This window comes from Pseudonaja textilis, chromosome 1, assembly GCF_049901715.1.
Source record: "Pseudonaja textilis isolate UNSWEBS1 chromosome 1, rPseTex1.2, whole genome shotgun sequence".
NCBI lineage: Eukaryota > Metazoa > Chordata > Lepidosauria > Squamata > Elapidae > Pseudonaja > Pseudonaja textilis.
The window spans coordinates 122,372,195-122,393,009 of record NC_141990.1 but is presented as its reverse complement, the minus strand read 5'-3'; the positions used below and the strand labels follow the sequence as shown (position 1 = coordinate 122,393,009).

The 20,815-nt window shown below is 38.6% G+C and overlaps 1 protein-coding gene across 1 annotated transcript in view; it reads left to right on the top strand.

Annotated features, from left to right (window-relative positions):
* Positions 1–20,815, top strand: part of PRIM2 (DNA primase subunit 2) — a 93,282-nt gene that overhangs the window by 4,262 nt on the left and 68,205 nt on the right. Inside the window, exons 5-6 of the mRNA XM_087915969.1 lie at positions 1,986–2,106; positions 19,036–19,125. Coding sequence (XP_087772095.1) covers positions 1,986–2,106; positions 19,036–19,125 — 211 coding nt within the window. The remainder of the gene's footprint in view (positions 1–1,985; positions 2,107–19,035; positions 19,126–20,815) is intronic.

Below are 20,815 nucleotides of genomic sequence, written 5' to 3'. Positions count from 1 at the left end.
GTGACCATGGGGATGCTACAACGGCTGTAAGTGTGAAAAAGGGTCATAAGTCACTATTCGGTTACTTTGATCATTAAACAAATGGTTGTAATTTGAGGACTACCTGTATATGCCTTCACACTTCAATGAGCATCTTAAAACAATTTTCACAGGCAAATAAGCACAATTTCAGGATTTCTTTTCTCTCTCTCTGGGAAGCAGTAAATAGAATCTGCATTTAAACCTATATTGAGGAAAGTTATGGCACAAAAGTTGGATAGCTCAAATTGAGAAAATAGTTATAGTTCTACAAACAAGTTATCAGAAGAATCCTGGCTTTTCTGTCAGGAGTTTTCGCAACGTTTTAATAAGCATGTTGCCTTTAGGATTCTTCAGATGCTTATAATTAATGTTTAATTTTTCAAATAACCTTTTTGTATCATGTGGTATCTTAATTTTAAGGTGTTTCACAACAAGTCGAAACCACAACCGCATAATTTTACAATGTTTGTGATAGTATGGTGGTAGGAAAGCCAAAGCTGATTGTCTGTTAGAGATTTTAGTAGTTCAGCACTGCCACCATGAGGCAAAATTTTACATTGTCTCTATTTTTAATAATAACTGTTTGATATTGTACTTTGATATCACAATTATTTGTTTTTAATTTTTTTGTCTATGAACAAAAGAGAACACTATTGCTGGCTATATGTTTGGCATATTCAATATGTACATTTAAACAAAATGCTGCTATGTTAAAAAGTTTTTTCTATGTATTATTTCACACAGTATTTTTATTAAATGTAAAAATATTACAATTGATTTTAAAAATAATTTGTTTAATATGATATAATTATATTGGTATTATATAAACTACTTTAAAAAGAAATTTTGAGTTATCAAGATGGAGAAAAAATTAAATTATCTGAAAAAATAAAATGGAAAGAGGAAAAATAACCCAAGGAAATAGGAAAAAAAATGAACATCTCTAAATTAGAAATCAGTTTAATAAAGTGAAACATCTCAATACCCAAATTATATCTACTGTATTTCTGTATAGATAGAAGTACATTTATATAGTGATACATCAATTTTCCAGTTTATTTATATAGATAGTATAAATCAAGCCATAGTATAATATATAAATGCTTCTCTACATACATAAAGAATGTGTGTAATATTATATGCACACAGAAATGAGAGATTACATAATTTATTCAATTTCTCTATACTGTGATTTTATTTTAAACAAAAAATTGAACCTAGATTATACAGAAGCATATGGTCCAGTCTTGCTTGTCTGAAAGTACAGAGTTCATACAAAGGGTAGTCTTTATAGAATGGGATACTGTAAAAATGAACTTCTATGAGTACATGATAACATGGGTCAATTGTCCAAGTATAATATATTCAAAGGTTTTCATAGTTTGAAAGATTTGACATTTGAGGCATATAATTTAACAAAAAATTAACAATTCATTCTCTATTTTTGATGATAAGATACATATTGAATATTCCACAAAGCCTGAAGGTATTGTTTGGGTAATATAGGATATTTCAATTCTATAATTCAAATTTATTGGGTGTTGTCCAATTTATTTTTGATTTTTTAAAAATGTTAATAGTAGATTGCCATTTTCATAGTAGAAGAATTAATACCTAATGGTCTTTTAGAGAGTACAAGGGCATCAGGGCCAAACAGTATAAATAAACGTTTGAATTCTGCTTTGCTAAATACATTCTGCTTTTGTACTATTTCTTGCATGGTTGAACAAAATAATCATTTTAAAAGTATATGCTTATTCATAAAATATCAGTATACAGCTCACTATTGTCTTATAGGACTTATAAACTGTATTTTGTTCCAATTAGCTGTAAAAATAGAAAGTTAAATGTAGTGAATAAGCTTTTTTCCTATCTCATTGAAATTAAGGCTCTAGAGAAACTCTGATTTATTATATGTGCCTAAATCAACTGTATTTCATAATGCATTCATTGTTTTAATATAGGGAGGAGCTTAAAAGATGGTTTATCCAACAAGAAATGGACCTCTTCCGTTATAGATTTAATCAGCTATCTCGTTCATTGGTTGAAAAGTTTCTTCAATATGCTAACTTGGGATATGATATTGTAAGTACTGTATGTTTGAATAACTCCAAAATTGATTTTAGTTTTAAAACTCTTACAAAAAGTATATATGAGGGTACAAAAATAATTGCTGTTGTTGGGCTCCTCTTCATTTTGATCTGATAGTTTTTTTTATTTTATCAATTATGAATTTGCTGCATCATCCATACTCCAATTGTTAGACTACATTCTTTTTCTGTTTCCCAGTCACTCTCTTTCAGCCCTTTAAAGGAACAAAATGGAAAACTTCTGAAAAAAATATAAGTTGCCAACCATCTGAATTTTGATCATTTGACAATGGGGATGCTACAACAGTTGTATGTATAAAAAACAGCCCCTTTTTTCAGTGCTGTAACTTTAAATAGTCACCAAACGAACAGTTGTATATTGGGGACTCTGTAATCATATTTACTGACATAGTGAAATTGAGATTCTGATTGACCTAGACATTCTGATTGACCTAGACATTCTGATTGACCTAGACCCTGAGTGTTGAGTTGTGATGGGATTGTGTACTATATATAATACCATGAGCATATTATGGCCAAAATATGGCATATAGATTCAGTGATTTCTCTTCTGTTATTTTTGAGCATAATTGTGAGATACAACCAGCCCTATTCCTATTGGGTATTATGGAAACGGAATTAGAAAATAAATATGGGAAATTAATATTGTGTAACTGTGGTAAGATTATTGTGTGCAAAAAGTTGGAAAAGCAATGAAATTCCTGTAGTGGAAGATCAAATTATAAAACTAACTGAACTTTCAGAAATGGAGAAGCTGATCAGTCTGGTCAGAGAAAAACGAGACATTAAAAAAAAGTCTGGAAATCTTATGTGGACTTTTTATTGAAAGAAGAAAAATTGAATTGATGATTTCAGGATTTAGGGATGAAAAATGGACAAGGAGGATGAGGAAAAGAATAAGACAATTATTTATAGAAAGAATGTTTTCATTCCCTTTTCTTTTTTTTCTGTTTTATGTAAATTTATTGTATTGAACAATTATAATTTATAATTTTCACACACACACAGAGTCTGAGTGTGTGTGTGTGTGAGAGAGAGAAAGAAATGAAAAGAAAAAAGGAAGAAAAAGAAAGAAGATGAAAGGAAGGAATACCCTGTTTTTAACTAGAGGGAAGAAATTATTTAAAAAATAATAATTTAAATGGGACAATTTTTAATCCCTCCCCTTTTATAGGAAATTAAAGGATAAGGTGCAGTATAAGCAAAAATGAAAGTGAATTGTGTGATATTACTACTTACCTTTCTTGAAGTGTATTTGTTTTCTTCTTCAGGTTGGCTCTTCTTTAAATTGTACTGGCATCTTAGTTTTTCAGATTTGTATACAAATTTTTCATTACATGCACACAGAGTTCAGTACGGATTCAGATATTTCTAATGCTGTTCAGAGTACCTTAGTAATATTGAAGGAGGAAGACAATGCCCTGAATAGTCAGTTGGAGGAGCTAATGCTCTGTGTTTTCGTTACTGACAAAGTAGATAAGGAAGAAGGAAGAATAAACAGGGTGGCGGGAAATGCAGACGTTAGTGAAATTTGATTTTTCTCCAGGTAGCTGCCCTTTGATTTTGTTGCTGTCAGTTTTTTAAAGAATCTTTTTGGAGAGTTTGGTTAGGCAATGTAAATGACATTGCTGCAATTTGCTGTTCATCAATGAATCGCTCTGGCCTCTTTCCCTTAATTTTATATCTATTTTAACTGACAAATAGTAGAGCAGTGTATATGAATGCTGGTACTTCAGTTGCTAAATTTGTTGATAGTTTTGAATTTTCCTTGCAAGTTCCAGCCAAACAGGGGCTTTGCAAGTTCCAGCCTGATAAGGAGTTTTTGACAATAGTTAATTTAAAGCCTTGAAGTACTTGATAATCTACTTTGCTTGGACTTTTGCAATATAGTTTCCTAACCATATGAAATCAATCAACATTGCATTGCTCAGATCTGCAAATAATTAGACAACTCAAGGCTGGATCAGGCTCAGCATGTCTAATCCATCCATATTCCCCGAGTGAGAAATTCCCAAGCAACATATGAAAATAAATAATAACAACAGAAAAGGCAGCTGCTAATAGTTACTGATCCATCAATAATGCAAAAATTAGCCTAGAAAAACCTTCATTTGGAAACTGTCCTACCAAAAATCTTTTAGTCAGTTCAAATCTCTGAAGAGCAATTTCTTTGCTAAAAAAAAATAACACAACTTTTCCCCAAGGGTCCAATTGTTTTGATTTCATGTATTATTTTCAGTTTTTGTTTCCTGTGGTTTTTGGTTTATTTTAAAGCAATAAATAAATAACCAGTACAAACTATAGCTTAATGTGTTGTTTTAATTCATGTTATCACTGAACAATCACACTTTGTCCCTATATGTTTCATTAGAGCAGGCTTTCAAAGTCAGAGAAATATTCAAATATATTTAAGCATTCTTGTGTTGGGAGGCTCTAGTCCAGGGGTCTCCAAACTTGGCAACTTTAAGACTTGTAGACTTCAACATAACTGGAGAATTTTGGAAGTTGAAGTCCATAAGTCTTATTTTTTAACTAGTAAGTTTTATTGGTTTTTCACAAAACATAATAGAAATAAAACATCTTTTTTTGAGAGCAGCATGATTCCAGGTTATCACATCTCCATACAGACATAATCTCAGTTACATACTCATCTTTGTATTCAATTTCATATCTTATCACTATTTTATACATTTTTCAATAATTCTTCTCTTTTCTTACTTTCCTCAGCCTTATTTTATAATTATCTCATTCCTTTCTAATTCAATTGCATATCTTTTTCTAAATTTCTATATCTTTCTAGTATTTATACTTGTGCTTTTGTCTGTCCTATTTACAATTTCATAGATTCTTTTCCATTATCATCCCGAAAGTAAAGAGAAAGAAAATTCCCTCTCCTTCAGGCATTAAAAAGCAAGGTTTCCCCTATAATTACCAAATAGAGTGTGTCACCTTTATATTTTAAAATTATTATCCTTTCAAATCTCATTAAACATTTAATTTATACATTATACAATTATAACATTCAATTTCTAATATCTATTTTATATCATATAACTCTTATCAACCGAATTCCGCTTGGTACTTTCCCTCAACAATACACACTTAATTCTAAAAAAAGAAAAAATATATAAAAATAATGAATAAAATGATTAATCCATTCAACAACTGATCCTGACAACTGATATTGATTTCATTATAAATCTTTCACATTTCTCTTCAATTCTGTTTATAAATCCTTAAAAACAATTAAATTATTTTCATTCCTTCTTATTTCCTAGCAAGTATTCCATTACATCACAATACCAGTTTTATCTTTCACTTTAATCACCTATGTTTCATATTTCCTAGCTCATTACTATTTCTAATATAACAACACTATCTCTTGTATCCTTGCAGAATCCTCTCTTTTAATTTATATTTTTAACCATTATCTCTAGGTCTTTTAATTAGGCTAATACCTTTAATCTTTGTATGTTTCCCCTGTTCCTTTATTTTCTGTTTCTGTCCCTTATAACTTATTTTCCTTTTTATCTTTCCCCTCTTTTTTCTCTCCACCCTTTTTGTCCCCTTGTCTCTCTGATTCTCCCTTCTGTAATCCTCTCTTCTGCTTCTTCCTACTGTTATATTTACTTTTCAAACTATTTTTTTAGTTGTTTCCCCAAGGCTTAAATTTTTAACTCCTTTTTCCATTTTACCCCACATTGCATTGTTTGGTCGTTAAAGATGGTTTCTTCTTTATCCAACCTTTCTTGTTCTTCAAGCGTTTCTTGTTGTTTTTCATAGTTTAAAATCTCCATTTCTAAAAATTGAAGTGCGAAGCCAAAGGATCCTCTTCCCTCTTGCGACTCTTCTTTCATTTTTTAAGTTCCATTTTTAATTCCTCAAGGAGTACTGCCATTTTAAACACTTTTAAAACAACCACCCAATTGATTTTAATTCAAACCACTGAAAATCCAACACCCAAAATTCCAAAAATCACCAAGTAATCCAAAGCTCTTTCTTCTTGCTTCTTTCTTCCACTTTTCCTTTCCGGGGGGTTCTGTTATATCGTAGCAAAGTTTCAGTTACAGTATATCTTTTGGAAATCTTTTTAAAGTTTCACAGTTAATTCTTTTTATTTCCAGGTGATACTCTGTTATTTCCAAGTCCACCCTTTCTTTTTGTCTCCACTTTCTTCCTTTTGAGGGCTTTAGAATGTCCAAAAAAATCTTTATTTTCCCTTTGACAAAATTTAATTTCAGTTTAGGATTACCTGTTAGTGTCAAAGTAAATCAACACAAATTTCTTAGTTGTGTATTTTTTTTTTAACTTTCAAAGCCAATTGCAGCTATCAATGTGAGAAAGAAAAAAAATCTTTTTTCCTTTTCCCCTTTCTTCTCTGCCGCTTTAAAAATCTTTTGTTAGGAATTAACGCTCTTAATAATTTTAGTTCCAGGCTACCTTGCATAGATGTTATCTCAGCTTAGCCTGGTCTGTCAAGCTCTCTCCCTTTGTCTTCCCTCCTGCTTTTATTGTCCAGTCAGGTTCCTCTTTGAGGTGGCCATTTCTGACCACCGCTGCAACCGCCTTCGGGAAAAGGAGTAATGCCAAGCCAAGGAGGAGAGATGTGGCTCCCCTCGACTCAGCTGGTGGTCCCCCCCCCTCTTCGCCACCTCTGCAGGGTGGCTTCAGCCCCAAATCCAAAGGATCGGGGTGCTCCATCGGCAAGCATGGATCAAAACTGCACACGATCGTGGATTTCGGTCCATTGCCGAAGAAGCCCAAACTGGTAAAGTCCACAAGTCTTAAAGTTGCCAAGTGTGGAGACCTCTGCTCTAGTTTTAGTCACTCAAGTCCTGGTCACTTCCAGAATGGATTATTGTAACACGCTGTACATGGGGCTGCCTTGAAGAGTACCTGGAAGCTGCAGCTGATAGAAAATGCAGTAGAGTGGACAGTTAAGTTTTGCACTCCATGATTAGTGCATATTACACCACTGCTCCATAAGCTGCATCGGTTGCCAGTTTTCTTCTAGATTTAATTCAAGATGCTGGCAATGACCTATAAAGCCCTACATAGTATGAAGCCAAGTTGAGGGGCTTTCTTTCCTTGGTTACATCTACTTGTCTCATCAGAGCCATCAGGAGAGGCCTTTTATGGCTCTCCTCAGGACTAGGGAATGTCTTCTGATAGGACCCTGGAGAAGAACATTTTCTGCACCAGCAACTACTCTGAGATTAAACTGACCTTGACCTACTGGCGCTTTGGAAGGCTTTCAAGACATGGTTTTGTCATTGGGCCTGGGAATCCAGGGGCAGTTTGGAGCTGTTAGCTGGGTTATATTGTTAGTTACTGTATGGATGATGCTTCCTTGCAAACTAACATTTTAACTATTTTCATTGGTTTTTAATGGTTTTAATTTTAGTTGTTTATTTGGGACTCTTTATTGTATACGGTTTTTAAGGATGTGTGCTGCCCAGATCACGAATGTGTGAGATGAATGGCTAAATAAATAGTGTGTTGTATTTCAGAAATTAACTTCTGAATCTTGTTAAACACTATTATCTCTGGGTCTAATGTGATTCTAAGTCAGGGCTATTAGATTAATTATAGATCATTGTATTTTTTATTTCTCATCAGGGACGTGTAGTTGCCTGAGGGCCTCACCATTATGGATGCATCTCATTTCAGTATAAGTAAGGACTTGAATTGTGCTTATGTTGCCGCCATAGCACTCCAATCTGCTACAATCATTCATAGGCAATTTGGTGCCTAGTCTTTTTTGGCAGTCTTCCATTTAACGAAACTTACCAAATGTAATCACTGCCCATCTCCTGTCCTTTTGGAACATTTCCTCCATGAATGTTGTTGAGTCTGCTGTCGATTTTAAATGAGGGGAAGACAGATGCCAATTAAAAGCAAGAGCAGTGCTGAAAAATAATGGTATCAGCTGTCCATTAACTAAGCTCATCAGGGATAATCACTGTACATCAAGTCCCAGAACTGGCACAGTGAATAGAGAATCAAAAAATACTCTTAATTCTGGATAGCTTAAGCAATATTAGAAGTTCTAGACTTAGAATACCTCTAACTAACAGATTTGCCAGATGAAGATTTTTAAAAAATGCTACATTCATGTTTTTGTGGCTTCTGTAAATCAGTTGATTTTGTCTGTAATCCTATGTACAGTACCATACTCTTCTGGTAGATAGCCTCTTTGAACTTGGTAGCAGTTCTGAACAGATCTATAAAGGATTTTGCTTTAAAGTTGCAGCCCTGCAGAAATTGAAATTGGGTTAGATCAGTGGTTCCCAAAGTGGGCGGTAGCGCCCCCTGGGGGGCAGTGGGATGCCTTAGGGGGTTGCTGAGAGGCAAGGAGGCCGGCAGGGCGCGCTAAGAGGCGGCAGGGGGCCGCTGGAGGTGAGTGGCAGGGCACAATTCAAGGGTGAGAAAAAATCCCGCCACCGCCGTATTCGAGGTGAGGCCACATAGGATCACCCCATTGATTTGCACGCTCTGGGGCAAGGAGCTCAATGGGGTAATCCTGCGGGGCCTCGCCCCGAACAGGGTGGCTTTGCTCTCCTTTTCAAACATCCCGCTGCTGCCACGTTCGGGGCGAGGCCCTGCAGGTCTACCCCATTGAGCCCCTTGCACTGGAGGCACCTGCCCAAGCAAGTCCGAACGGAGTGGTGCACGAAGTGAGTGAGTGGAGTGAGCCTGAGAGAGGGAAAGAGAGAAGAGAGAGAGAAAGGAAGAGAGAAGAAAGAAGAGAAAGAGGGAAATAAAGAAAAAGGGACAAAGAAGGGGGGATGGAAGGAAGGGACAGAAAGACAAAGAAAGAAAAAGGGACAAAGAAAGAGGAGGGGAATGGAAGGAAGGGACAGAAAGAAAAAGAAATAAAGAAGGAGGGAGGGAGGAGAAAGGTAATGAGATATCTATTCTAGTCTAATCACCTGCTCCAGCAGGGTTAGAAGGGAGTGTGTGTGTGTGTGTGTGTGTGTTCTCGTAATTTACCAATACATTTTGGTTTTTCCTTCTTCAGAATTGGCACTGTAATACATTGGGGAAAAGTAATTTTTTAGGATGGAGATCTGGTCCAACTGATCCTGTTTAAAGCCTCAACAAAATGTGAGAGCTTCCAGATAGTCTTGGCCATGTTTCGTCCACAAAACCTTTAATTAATAGAAGCCAAAGATGTTTCAATGTGCTGGTAAAGATGTTTCAATGTGGAAAAGGACCCCTAAACTAGGCCTCATTTCAATCTGATCCATCAGGCCTGTCTCTCTCTCTCCCTCTCTCCCCCTCCCCCCTCCCCCCTCCATCCTCCCCCTTTCTTTGTCTCTTTTTCTTTCCTTTTCCTCTTTCTTCCTTCTCTCTTTCTCTCTTTCTTTTCTCTCTCTCTCTTTCCCTCTCCCAGGCTCACCCCATTGATTTGGTGCACCGCTCCGCTCGGACTTGCTTGGGCAGGTCCCTCCAGTGCAGCTGGCTCAATGGGGTGGAGCTGCGGGGCCGGCACCTAGAACATGGCAGTGCTGGCACACTTGAAAAGTAGAGCAAAGCCGGAGGTCGGTAATTTTTGCTGCAAAGAATCACAGAAGCTTCTGGGCTGTACACAAGAAGGGACACATACGTCAATGCAATTCAGCAACATAAAATGAAGAAATAGAAATAAAACAAATCAACAAGAATCGTCAAAGCATCTCCGATTACATTTTATTCACTACTAGAATCTAATCAGAGATGCTTTGCCGATTCTAGTCCAATGACCTGCTCCAGCAGGGTTGGAAGGGAGTATGTGTATATGTGTGTGCATGGTTGTCAAAACTCCAAAAACAGGTCAAGTAATTCTGGGGAGGCCAGTCATAAATTAGAACACTTGCTAAGCAACCGTCATTAAATGAGGACCACTTGTATTTGGTTTGCCAGTCACCAAACCATGCCCACCCAGTCACGTGACCAGCAAACCACATCCTCAAATTAGGCCACGCCAACAGAAATTTGAATCCTACCCCTGGGTGAGGGGCATTGAGGATGAGTTTGTAACACCAAGGGGGCGGTGGACTGAAAAGGTTTGGGGACCACTGGGTTAGATGGTGAATTATGAGCTTCATTTCAAGATACCATAAAAATGTTTATAGGTTAAGTCTGAGTTTTGTAGGAAGATAGGTAGGAAGGAAGGGGGAGGAAAAGAATGGAAGGAAGGAGAAGAAAAGGGAGGAAGGAATGGTAGAAGGGAGGGAGAGATGAAGAAAGACAGTTGTAGGGAAGGAAGGTTTCTGACGCTCCCTGCCAAGTTCCCATAAGGAAAGTCAGTAGGGGTAGTAGCAGGAATCATTCCCTCCCCCCCCCTTTTTTTTTTACCTACTAGTGATCATTTGGTTTCTCTGTTCAGGTAAAGAAATATCTCTGAAAGGATGACCTAGTCCAAAGGTCAGCCCAATAAACCAGGGGTCTCCAACCTTGGCAACTTTAAGACTTGTGGACTTCAACTCTCAGAGTTCCTCAGCTGGGAGTTGAAGTTCACAAGTCTTAAAGTTGCCAAGGTTGGAGACCCCTGCAATAAACAGTTGTTTATGTCCAGTTGTTTAAGCCTGAGAAATAAAACCATATCCCCTGTCTTCCTAAAAATGAAGGAGCCATCTGGATCTTTGTAGACAAGCTATTCCATGATGATGGACAATCACCTGACTCTGGGCTTTCATCTCCTTTTCTGGTGAAAGGACCAAAGGTGTTCCTTTTGATACTAAACCGAGGAGAAGTTTATTTTGTTTTGAGAAAACAGGAAAAGGGAGAGAAAGAGCAAGCCATGTGTGCTAACATTAGAATTTTGAGTTGTGGCCCAAAACACATCAGCAACCAATGCAGTATTTGCAACTTGGTTGTGTCATTGTTGAAGTGCCCCTTTCCTATGTTATGATTCCAGATGTTGATCAAGCAGGAGCAGTTATCTAGAAGAACCCCGTGCAGAAATAACATAGCCCTATTCAAACCCAGATGATTTCAATTTGAACAATACCTTCCCATTGCTCAAATTCAGTTTTAGATTTGTCATTTGTCTTATGAAGTTAAATCAAAGAGTCTAAAATTGTTATGAAGATTTCATCTCAGCCTGGAATGGAGACATATAGACTCCATCACCCCAAACGGATGGATGACTTCTTTCAATGGTTTCATACACTGTATAGATAATAAATAACAACAGGGCTACTGGACCTCATCCAAGCCTTGTAGCATTCTACAATGAGGGCTCACCATTCCTCACCCATCAATCTCAATTATTGTAAGCTGCCCAGAGATAACCCTGTGATAAGATGAGCAACCAGTACATTTAATAAAATAAATTGGAATAATCCAGCTGGCAATGCCAAATTTGAAGAGGCTCAAGGTTGAATGAATCCCAAGTGGTTTTGCAAGTCCCATAGGGCCAACTGTGATTTACATCTAGCTTTTACATCAACTTTCCATTAGGGGGTCCTTCTGGACTCAGATCTCTTGCTGGAAAAATATGTGGAAGTAATGGTCAAGAAAGACATTGCTCAGTCCTCATTGGTGTGCCAGTTTTGAACTTATCTTGAATGGGACACACTGAAGATGTTCAAAATGTCACTTGGTGTTTGAATTACAGGTAGTCTTTGACTTAACAACCATTCAGTTAGTGACCATTTGAAGTTATAACAGCACTGAAAAAAATGTTGCAGCATCTGAGTATTCATGTGATCAAAACTTGGCACTGGCAAGTATTTATGAGCATTGCAGTATCTCATGGTCACGCAACCTTCTGACAAGCAAAGTCAACGGGGAAGCCAGATTCACATAATAGCTGTGTTATTAACAATTGCCGTGATTCACTTAACAACTGTAGCAAGAAAGGCCTTAATGGGGCAAAACTAACATAACTGTCTCATTTAGCAGTGAAAAGTTTGCTCTCAGTTGTCTCGTATTTATATTGACGATGATGTCTGACTACTAGTTGGCATTCTTTTCTTTGGCATTCTTTGGCATTCTGTTGGTTCTACTGTATGCATGAACTTGTACTACTATTTGCTCTTTGGGACTGCTTTGAAGACCACCCAGAAACTTTCCTTTCCTTTCCTTTCCCTTCCCTTCCCTTTACTTTGCCTTACTTTATTGTCATTGCACCTTGTACAACAAAATTAAATACCATCTTAAGTGTTCATTATAACTATGAAAATAAACACAAACACACATCCTTCACATTCTATACATTGAATTGAAAATCCCTGATATTGCATAATATCTTCATATACAACCATCGTTATTGGAATATATGGATTAGTCATTTTATTTCTGAGTGCAATTGAAAGGGCTGGTTATTGTTTACAAAGCTCTGTATTGCTTGGGGTTTACGTATTGTGGAGACAATTGCAAATTCTGCCTGTGTAACTTGGATGAAAATAAAGATTGTCTCCTGAAAGTCTCTTCCTATCAGGAGGTCCAATGAAGGGTGCACAGAGGCAGGCATTCTTCTGACTGTTAGTTCTCTTTTAGAACAACCTAGGCAAGAATGACATTGCTTTCATGGACATCAGATTTTCTAAGATCTGGAGGTTAAAGAGGCTGAAGTAAAGTCCATGCCAAATGTGAAATGTTAGTTGATATTGTTGTGAGAGGTGATCTTGGTTTTGTGTTATGGTTTTATTCTGAATTCTTTTCCATTTTGTTATTGTTGTTATTATATTTTTGATACATTGCCTATAATATTTGCATTGCAACAGGATATAAATCTTAAAAATAAACTAAAATTTGCCCAGTCACAGAATCATAATGTTGAAAAGGCCAGATGTAGGAAGACAGAACACATAGATTTATTTTTTGTATAAACCTTGTTTAATAATCAAATGATTTTGATAGAATATCTGTTGCTTCCAGGGAATGTGTCACTGGCTGGCTTGCTTTTATTAAAGCACACTTTTTGTCTTTCTGTTAGATGTTGTTTTTCAAATGTATCTTCTGTTCCAATTTTTGGCACCTATACCAGCATGTCCCTACATTTCTTTCTCATTCCTACAAAAAGAAAAAAGATAGAAGCAGTTACCTTGACAGTAACCTCGAATGCTTGAAGCCAAGGTCTTGACCTTTGTTTAGCTTTTTACATTTACGTGTACGTGTTGTGCTCCAGAGATGCATTAATGAGGGAAACTGGTAGGTTTCTACAAAGCAGGCCTTTAATGTGAAATATGTATGTCCTGCAACCCAGGAAAGGTGGAGTAGGGAGAAACCGCAGGGAATTGCTAATGCAGCTATATACAGCAGGAGAAAGCAAGCACATTGTTGACAATGTCATGGAAGACCAGGCAGGTGCTAGAAAAGTCTGTGGGTGGGGATGTTGATTAATCAAAGCAAAGATGGGTAAGAAACATCAGTGAGTTGTGTGGTGGTATTGATGGACCAAGGTTGGGGAATTGCAGTTGAGAAAAAGAGGAATGGATAGTATGGCAGGAAAGAGGGAACCATGGATGGGAAAACCAGAGACCGTAGCAGGCCAGAGCTTTGTTGCAGTTGATGAAAATTGCAAGTTGCCTTAGTGGAGTGGAAGAGAATGAAAAAAATGTGTGTGTGTGTGTGTGTGAATTAATAGAGAAGCTGGAGAAGAAAGGAAAGCCACTGAAAAGAATACCATCCCCATTTCCACCTCTCAAAGCGTAGTGCCAGCAGAGTTGCTTTGTTCCTAATTCTGTGTTGCTGCTATACCAACCTGTGGCAGTAGGTCTTCTCTACACATTTTGCATGTAATAATCGTGTTTAGGCTTTTTATTATCTTAGTTCTGTAATGTTCAGAGGTATCTATGTTGACAATGGAGAAGTTTAATGAAGTGGGCTCTGAGAATATTGTCTTTGGCTGGGCTTGTTATGGGCATATGGTTTAGTTTCATCAGTTTTGACAAAAGCAAAATGTGTTTGAAGCCTAACTGGACAGATGCCTCCTCTTACTTCCATCAATATAATGGAAGCAACTTAGGGCTGAAAAACACCATGCTCATTAAGAGTTTCAATTTGTTAATTTTCTGTGTTTGATGAGAAACAGATGCTGATTTTCAAGAGATATCTAAATAGATCCTCCCAAGAGTGCTTTTATAGTCGGAGTTGTAAATTGTAAAAATAGTTCAGAATGAACCAAAACTTAACTATACACGTTCTATTTTAAATGCAAAGACTTACATTTTTACAAATATACATTTTAAAAAATATTTTAAAAAATAATTTGAATTGGCTACTTGATAAAATTGGGATCATAATGGAAGATTCACATGGCATAAATCTAGTGGCGGGATTCAAATTTTTTTACTACTGGTTCTGTGGGCGTGGCTTGGGCGTGGCCATGTGACTGGATGGGCGTGACTCATTTTTTTTTTTGCTTTTTTGCAGCCCCCACCCATTTTGGGGGCCTTCTGGGCCTCAGAAAAGCCTCTGGGAGGGCATTTTTGCTCCTCTAAAGCTCCTCTGAGGCTCAGGAAGAAAAAAAATAAGAGCATGGGAGGGGCGCACAGCACCCCTCCATGCTCCGTTTTGGGAACTTCCTGGCCTCAGAAGAGCCTCTGAGGGGAGGCGTTTTTGCTCCCCTAAAGCTCCTCTGAGGCTCAGGAAGAACAAAAACAGCATGGGAGGGGCACACAATACCCCTCCATGCTCCGTTTTGGGAGTTTCCTGGCCTCAGAGGAGCCTCTGGGGGGGCTGAGCCATTTTTTGCCTTACTGGGCCTCAGCAAGGGGAATCCCAGCCCAGCTGATCTATGTACAGCTGATTGTTGGGAGGGGGAAAAAAAGAAATACTTTAGGCAAATGACAGTCATGTGGGGTGAGCGAGCATCGGGCGGGAGGGCAGCCGAGTCAGGGGCGTGGCCAACCAGAACTTACTGCTGGTTTGGCGATCCACACCAAATTCTTGCTACTGGTTCGCCCGATCCAGTGTGAACTGGCGGAATACCACCACTGCACAAATCCATGGTATGCTGACTTCCAGGGAAGAAATGGCGGATGGATGATGGCTCCATGTAAAGTGGAACTGATGAACACTGCAGAATAAAGACCTGGTGAATAGACCTGCTCCTTAATAATTCCTTCCTGGACAAGGAATGGACTCGAGATTTCCACAGTTGCTCTTTGTGAGGAAACCGCAAGACAGTGGTCTCTTGTGGGTTGAGAGCTCTCAGAAATGAGAGAATAGCTGTCTCGCTCAACCTGGAAAGGACACTAACTTTGCACTTTTCCTTTTCTGATCACTTTAGGAAATTGCTTATTGCTTATTTATGTACTGTGTTTATTAAAAAATATATTGCCACCCAACTTATATACAAGTCACTCCAGCTGGTTTACAGCATTAAAAGTCCACACCATCTCTCCCTCCCGCTCCCCTCATGGTAGCAGCAACACAATTAAATCAACCACTTGATCAGTTCTATTCCCATTTGTGGTTCGCAGATCTACTGACGAAACTACATCTTTTAGAAAAGCAACAAAGTAGTGGCCAATTATACTTTTGGTGAAATGATATTCACCATAGAGAAGAAGCCACCAACAGGAAAGTCTATTTTTTTTGGGGGGGTCCCACAATAGATTAACCCTAATAAATGTTAAGCGCTTTTTAGCTATTAGGAATAGCTATTGGATTAGCACATTTGACAGCACCAGGTGAGTTTCCTTCCTTCCTTAGTAAAGAAGTTTTAAATAAAAGTGTAAGGACTAAAAACAACAACCACACAAATGCACAGTATGCTCAGAGGTCTAATAAAGCAAGAAGGATTGAACTATATATGAAGCTTTTAAGTATAAATGCAACAATTTCTGCAGACCTGCTTATGATGTTCAGCCAGATACAGTTGGTTCTAAATGAAACTGAAAACATTGGTGCAGAAGTCAGCTTATTTATATATTGTGCCAAATGTCTACTGCTGTTCTAAAAGTATACAGGGGTGTCAGCAACCCATAGCTCCAGAGCTGCATGTGGCTCTTTGGGCCCTCTGCTGCGGCTCCTGTCCCATCACTGGCTGCCCCTGCCCCTCACCCTCTCCTCCCTCACCTGGCCTGAAAAGGTAAGAACAACAGTGGGGGATGGAGAAGTGGCCAGGGCTGATTTTTGTGCCACCTCACTTTTGCTGGAGCTTCTTCCGGGCCTTGTTGGTGCTGAGTGTGCCTTGGTTGCTTGGGGAGATGCGCAACCTGCTCTCCGTCCTGAGACACTGGTCCGACCCGTCTGCGACCTTGCTAACATGAGGGCTGGTGGGGTGGGAATGGGATCCTGGAGGAGGGGATGCTGGAAAGGGAGATGGGCCCACAGTGCCCAACCATGTCTTTAAGAGATTCAGGGCAACGGGAAAGGGAGTTGGTCCTGCCGAACCTCACACACCCCACCTGGGAGTCCATCCTCCTCTCCCTCCTTTTGCAACTCCCTGGCCAGCTGAGTGGGTTTGGGAGGGTGCGCACACATGGGGAGACCCTCAAGCGAGTGGCCGCCAGCCTCGCACGCACCTTTGCTGTGCTTTGGCCCTTGCTTGAGGAGGATCTCCCTGCGTGTGTGCACCCTCCCAGTCACAGCTGGCCAGGGGTTCACGAGAGGGGAAGGAAGAGGAGGTCGGTCGTCCGAAGGGAAGCCTCCGCCATGGCTGGCACTCATTCCTCAGCCAGCCCAGATTTCTAAAAAGAAGAAATAAAAGGAGCAGTGAAGAGCCCCAAGGAGAGCTTGCTGGCTTGGTCCAGCTGCAGCTTTCACACACACACACACACACACACACACACACACACGAGATATAGAGAGAGATGGAGAGACATACAGAGAGATACACAGAGAGAGGGAGAGAGGGGAAGATAGGGAGAAGGGGAGAGATAAAGAGGGAGAGAGAGCGAGGTACAGGGGGGAGAGGAGAGCGAGGGAGATACAAAGCGAGGGAGGAGAGGCACATACAGAGAGAGAGGCACATACAGAGATACAGAGAGATACAGAGAGGGGGGAAAGGGGGAGAGATGCAGAGAGGGAGGGGAGGAGAGAGGGGAAGATAGGGAGGGGAGAGAGAGAGAAGGGGAGACAGATACAGAGAGTGGGAGAGATAGATACAGAGAGGGGGAGAGAGGAAGAGAGACAGGGAGGGAGGGTTTTGTGGCTGGGTAGGCGTGGCTAGGGGGGCAGGTGACTGGGTGGGAGTGAGTGACATCGAGTTGGCCATGCCCGCCCAGGTTTTGTGGCTCCTGGTGTTTTGTCCCCCGGTCCAAATGGCTCTTTGAGTGTTTAAGGTTGCAGACCCTGTGTAGCCTTTGAATGAAATGCTCGATGAGTTGCTGTCTGAAAAAAATAAATCATTTTATTTATTTTTATGTTCGCAAAGCTAACATACAGAATGCTGGATAAATCAGATTAATACAAAAATAAAATAGCTTTAATAATGCAGGCTCATTTTAGTTTTGCTAAAGGAACAAATCCTCTTTTCTCATGCAGTTCAATATCTTGTACATGTTTTGAACTATGCGCTGTAGTATTTAGTGGATTGAAAGGTAGCAATCATACTAATCACTTTGGAACTCAAAAAATTGCTTCACTGTAACGAAACTCGAGAATATGAGAACTTCATTGCTGAATGCATAATTAATATGTGCACATGTGGATGCCAGTTGTTAGAACTGACATTCTGTTTTCTAATCTGATACCTCTTGCGATTTTCTAAATCATTGCATTTAACCTTTCATCAGATTTGTTGCATGAGCTGGAACAATGAGAGAATTACCTCTTCAGTAACTAAGCAATTCAGAAATTAGACATTTTAAAGGTGTTCAAAAAGGTTTATTACAACTTTGTGTTCTCCCTTTAAAAACTCCTGCCTTTGTGTGTGGATTAAACTGTTACAAAACATATACAGGTGTTCTTATTATTATGTACAATTGATGGGATGGATCTTCATTCTGATTCTTTATACCATTTATAATGCACATCATCCTGATATTTGGAGAAGTTATTATGAGGTGGATATTTTATGGCTTTAAAATACTCTACATCCAAATAAATAATGACTGCAACATGGATGAAAAAATCTGAACACTGGTTTTGGGGTGGTCAAATACTCAGACTGTAATATAATAATTTTAGATATTTGGTCCATATACAGAGTGAAATTGGGTTATTTGTTCTGAATATGACCAAAATGTTTTGAGTAGAAGGCGTATTAGAAATGATATGTTGGAAGCCTCTTCCTTACTGCTGAGACCATTGTAAGAAAAAATGGTTGCACAGACCATTTTAGCAGTGTAGCAGTGTTTGATGGGACGGAGGGAAGGAAGGGAGAATGCTGTGAAGATGGAAGAGACACAGATCACGACCCATTTCATTGTTCTGCTTGATGCAAATGATCATTCTGGGATCCCTTCAGATTTTGTTTCAGCCAAATTATGGTCAGAGTGAAGATTCAGCAGAATTGCTGGGACACAATGATTATTTTTTTTTTGTTTTGAAACAAAATATATTTTACATGTCATGCACACCCACAATTCCAATAAAGTGGTAAGTCATAATTTCAACATGACAAGCACAAGCTACATTGAGTTTTGGAACTGTGATCAACATGAACTATGGGATGTTGAAATGATCCTGATTCATAAAATAGGATTTGGCTAGCTTATTTGATCTAAATAATTGCCATTAATTGTTCAGCATGACACAAGATGGTGTCATGCTGTGCTTAGTATAACTAAATAAAAGCTTCAGCAAGTGAAAGTAGTGTATACATGAAGCTTGCTCCTACTCAATTATATTAGACTGTGTGCTACTTTTTATCATTTTCATGCATGTCTTCCTTTTTTACCCTTAATATCTTTTTTTAATCATATAATTTTAATACTTCTGTACAGTTAACCTGGAGTTATTTATTCAGGTACTTTAAAAAAACTGTCAATGAATATTAAAAATACGACAATTGTTTTAGCTTCCAGAAAATGAAAAGCTGAAAATGCAAGACCAGCTAATAAATGCAACTCCTGGAAACAACGAACTGAAAAATAATGTCTTCTATAAGGTAAGTGAGCAGATTAGTGGTGGGATTCAAATATTTTTACCACCGGTTCAGTGGCCATGGCTTGGTGGGCGTGCTTGGTGCATGTGCACACACTTTGCATGGGTGCACATGCCAAACGCACATTTTGTGCAGGTGCAGAGGCGTTTTAACTCCTGCAAGCCTGCACTCTCCTGGTCAATTCAGTAGCTGCCACCCGGCACTCTGCTGTGCCACACAAAGCAGCTGCGGTTCAAATTTAGAGGATAAAGGTGAGTAGGGAAGCCCAGGCAGGCGGGTGGGCCCAACAGCAGAGTGGTGGAGAGAACCAGTTTGGTCTCCACTGCTCATTGCCGCTACCGGCTTGGAAGAACCGGGCCGAACCGGTAGAATACCAGCACTGGAGCAGATGGCAGCTGTGATAAGTTACAATTCTCCATCATTCTCTTCCTGGTTTTACAGTTTTTCTATTCAAAAGAGCAATATTGTTATTTCATATACCAGTTCTTTTGTGTAAAATATGGGTGATTGATTTACAGGTAGTCCTCAAGTTGTAACAGCAAATGGGACTGGGATTTCCATGGCTAAGCAAGGATGTTGGAAAAACTCAACATCACTAGGCCATATTGCTTAGTGATAGCAATTCCTGCAGTCTTTGTTGTCGTCAAATTCCGCCAGTTGTTAGCCAAGAACCCACCCCACTAGCTTGGATTCTTTGTGGGAATGTAACAATTCCAAATTGATGACACATTTAACTCCACCCTTCAGCCTTTTCTTCTACATAAATGATCATAAGTCAAAGTCTATCTCTATCCCAATACTACAGTACACTACCAGTATCCATGCAAATAAGTGGATGAATATTTTTCCAGGGTGAAAGTACGGTGTCGGGCTATTGAAATGTAACTTATATTTAAGAAAGAGCTGCAGTTTGTCTGAAGAAGCATTTGCTGAAACTTGAACTTACAAGTACTACTTAAGATCTGCTTCACAGAGCTAATTAATATATTTAACAAGGCCATGTGCCCTACTTCAGGAAGCAGACTCGATTGCTCTAAGTTTTAGAAATAATTTAGAAATCATTTTAATATCTGAAAATAACAGAAACCCTTTTTTGGTTATACTTTGGCTCCCATATATAGATATACTGATAACGTGCTCATCTGTGATATGATCCTACCCTCATGTAGCCATCTTCATTGGTCTCTATTAGTCTCAGGAGAGACTGTCAGAAGTAATGTATAGTAAAACAGTGCAGTCCATTTTGATGCATTTGCATGTTAATCTACATATTTTGTTTTAAATATATATCTTTTGTGAAATGAAAGTATCTGATCAGCAGTTTGCAATCATGTCAGTTTACACAGAAATTCATGCAGTTGTATAATACGTACCTTGTGACATTTAGATGTTCTTAATTTAGTTTTCCCTAACCCAGGGCATATCAGGACTGGTGTGCCTAGAATTTCCAGCCATCATGTTTGATAAAGTTAGTTTAAACATCTCCAGTGGAAACTAGATTGTCACATCGCATGGCTTGAAATCAAAATTTTCTTTCCTGGGTTTTAAAAATTGATTTGTTTTAAATCTCCAGATGTTTTGGACTGCAGGACCCATCACTCATACCAAAAAAAGTCATATAACATACTGGATGTCTGGTGCTAGGTGATTATCCAACACTAGGCTGGATAAAAGTGATCTATTGTAGTTTTAA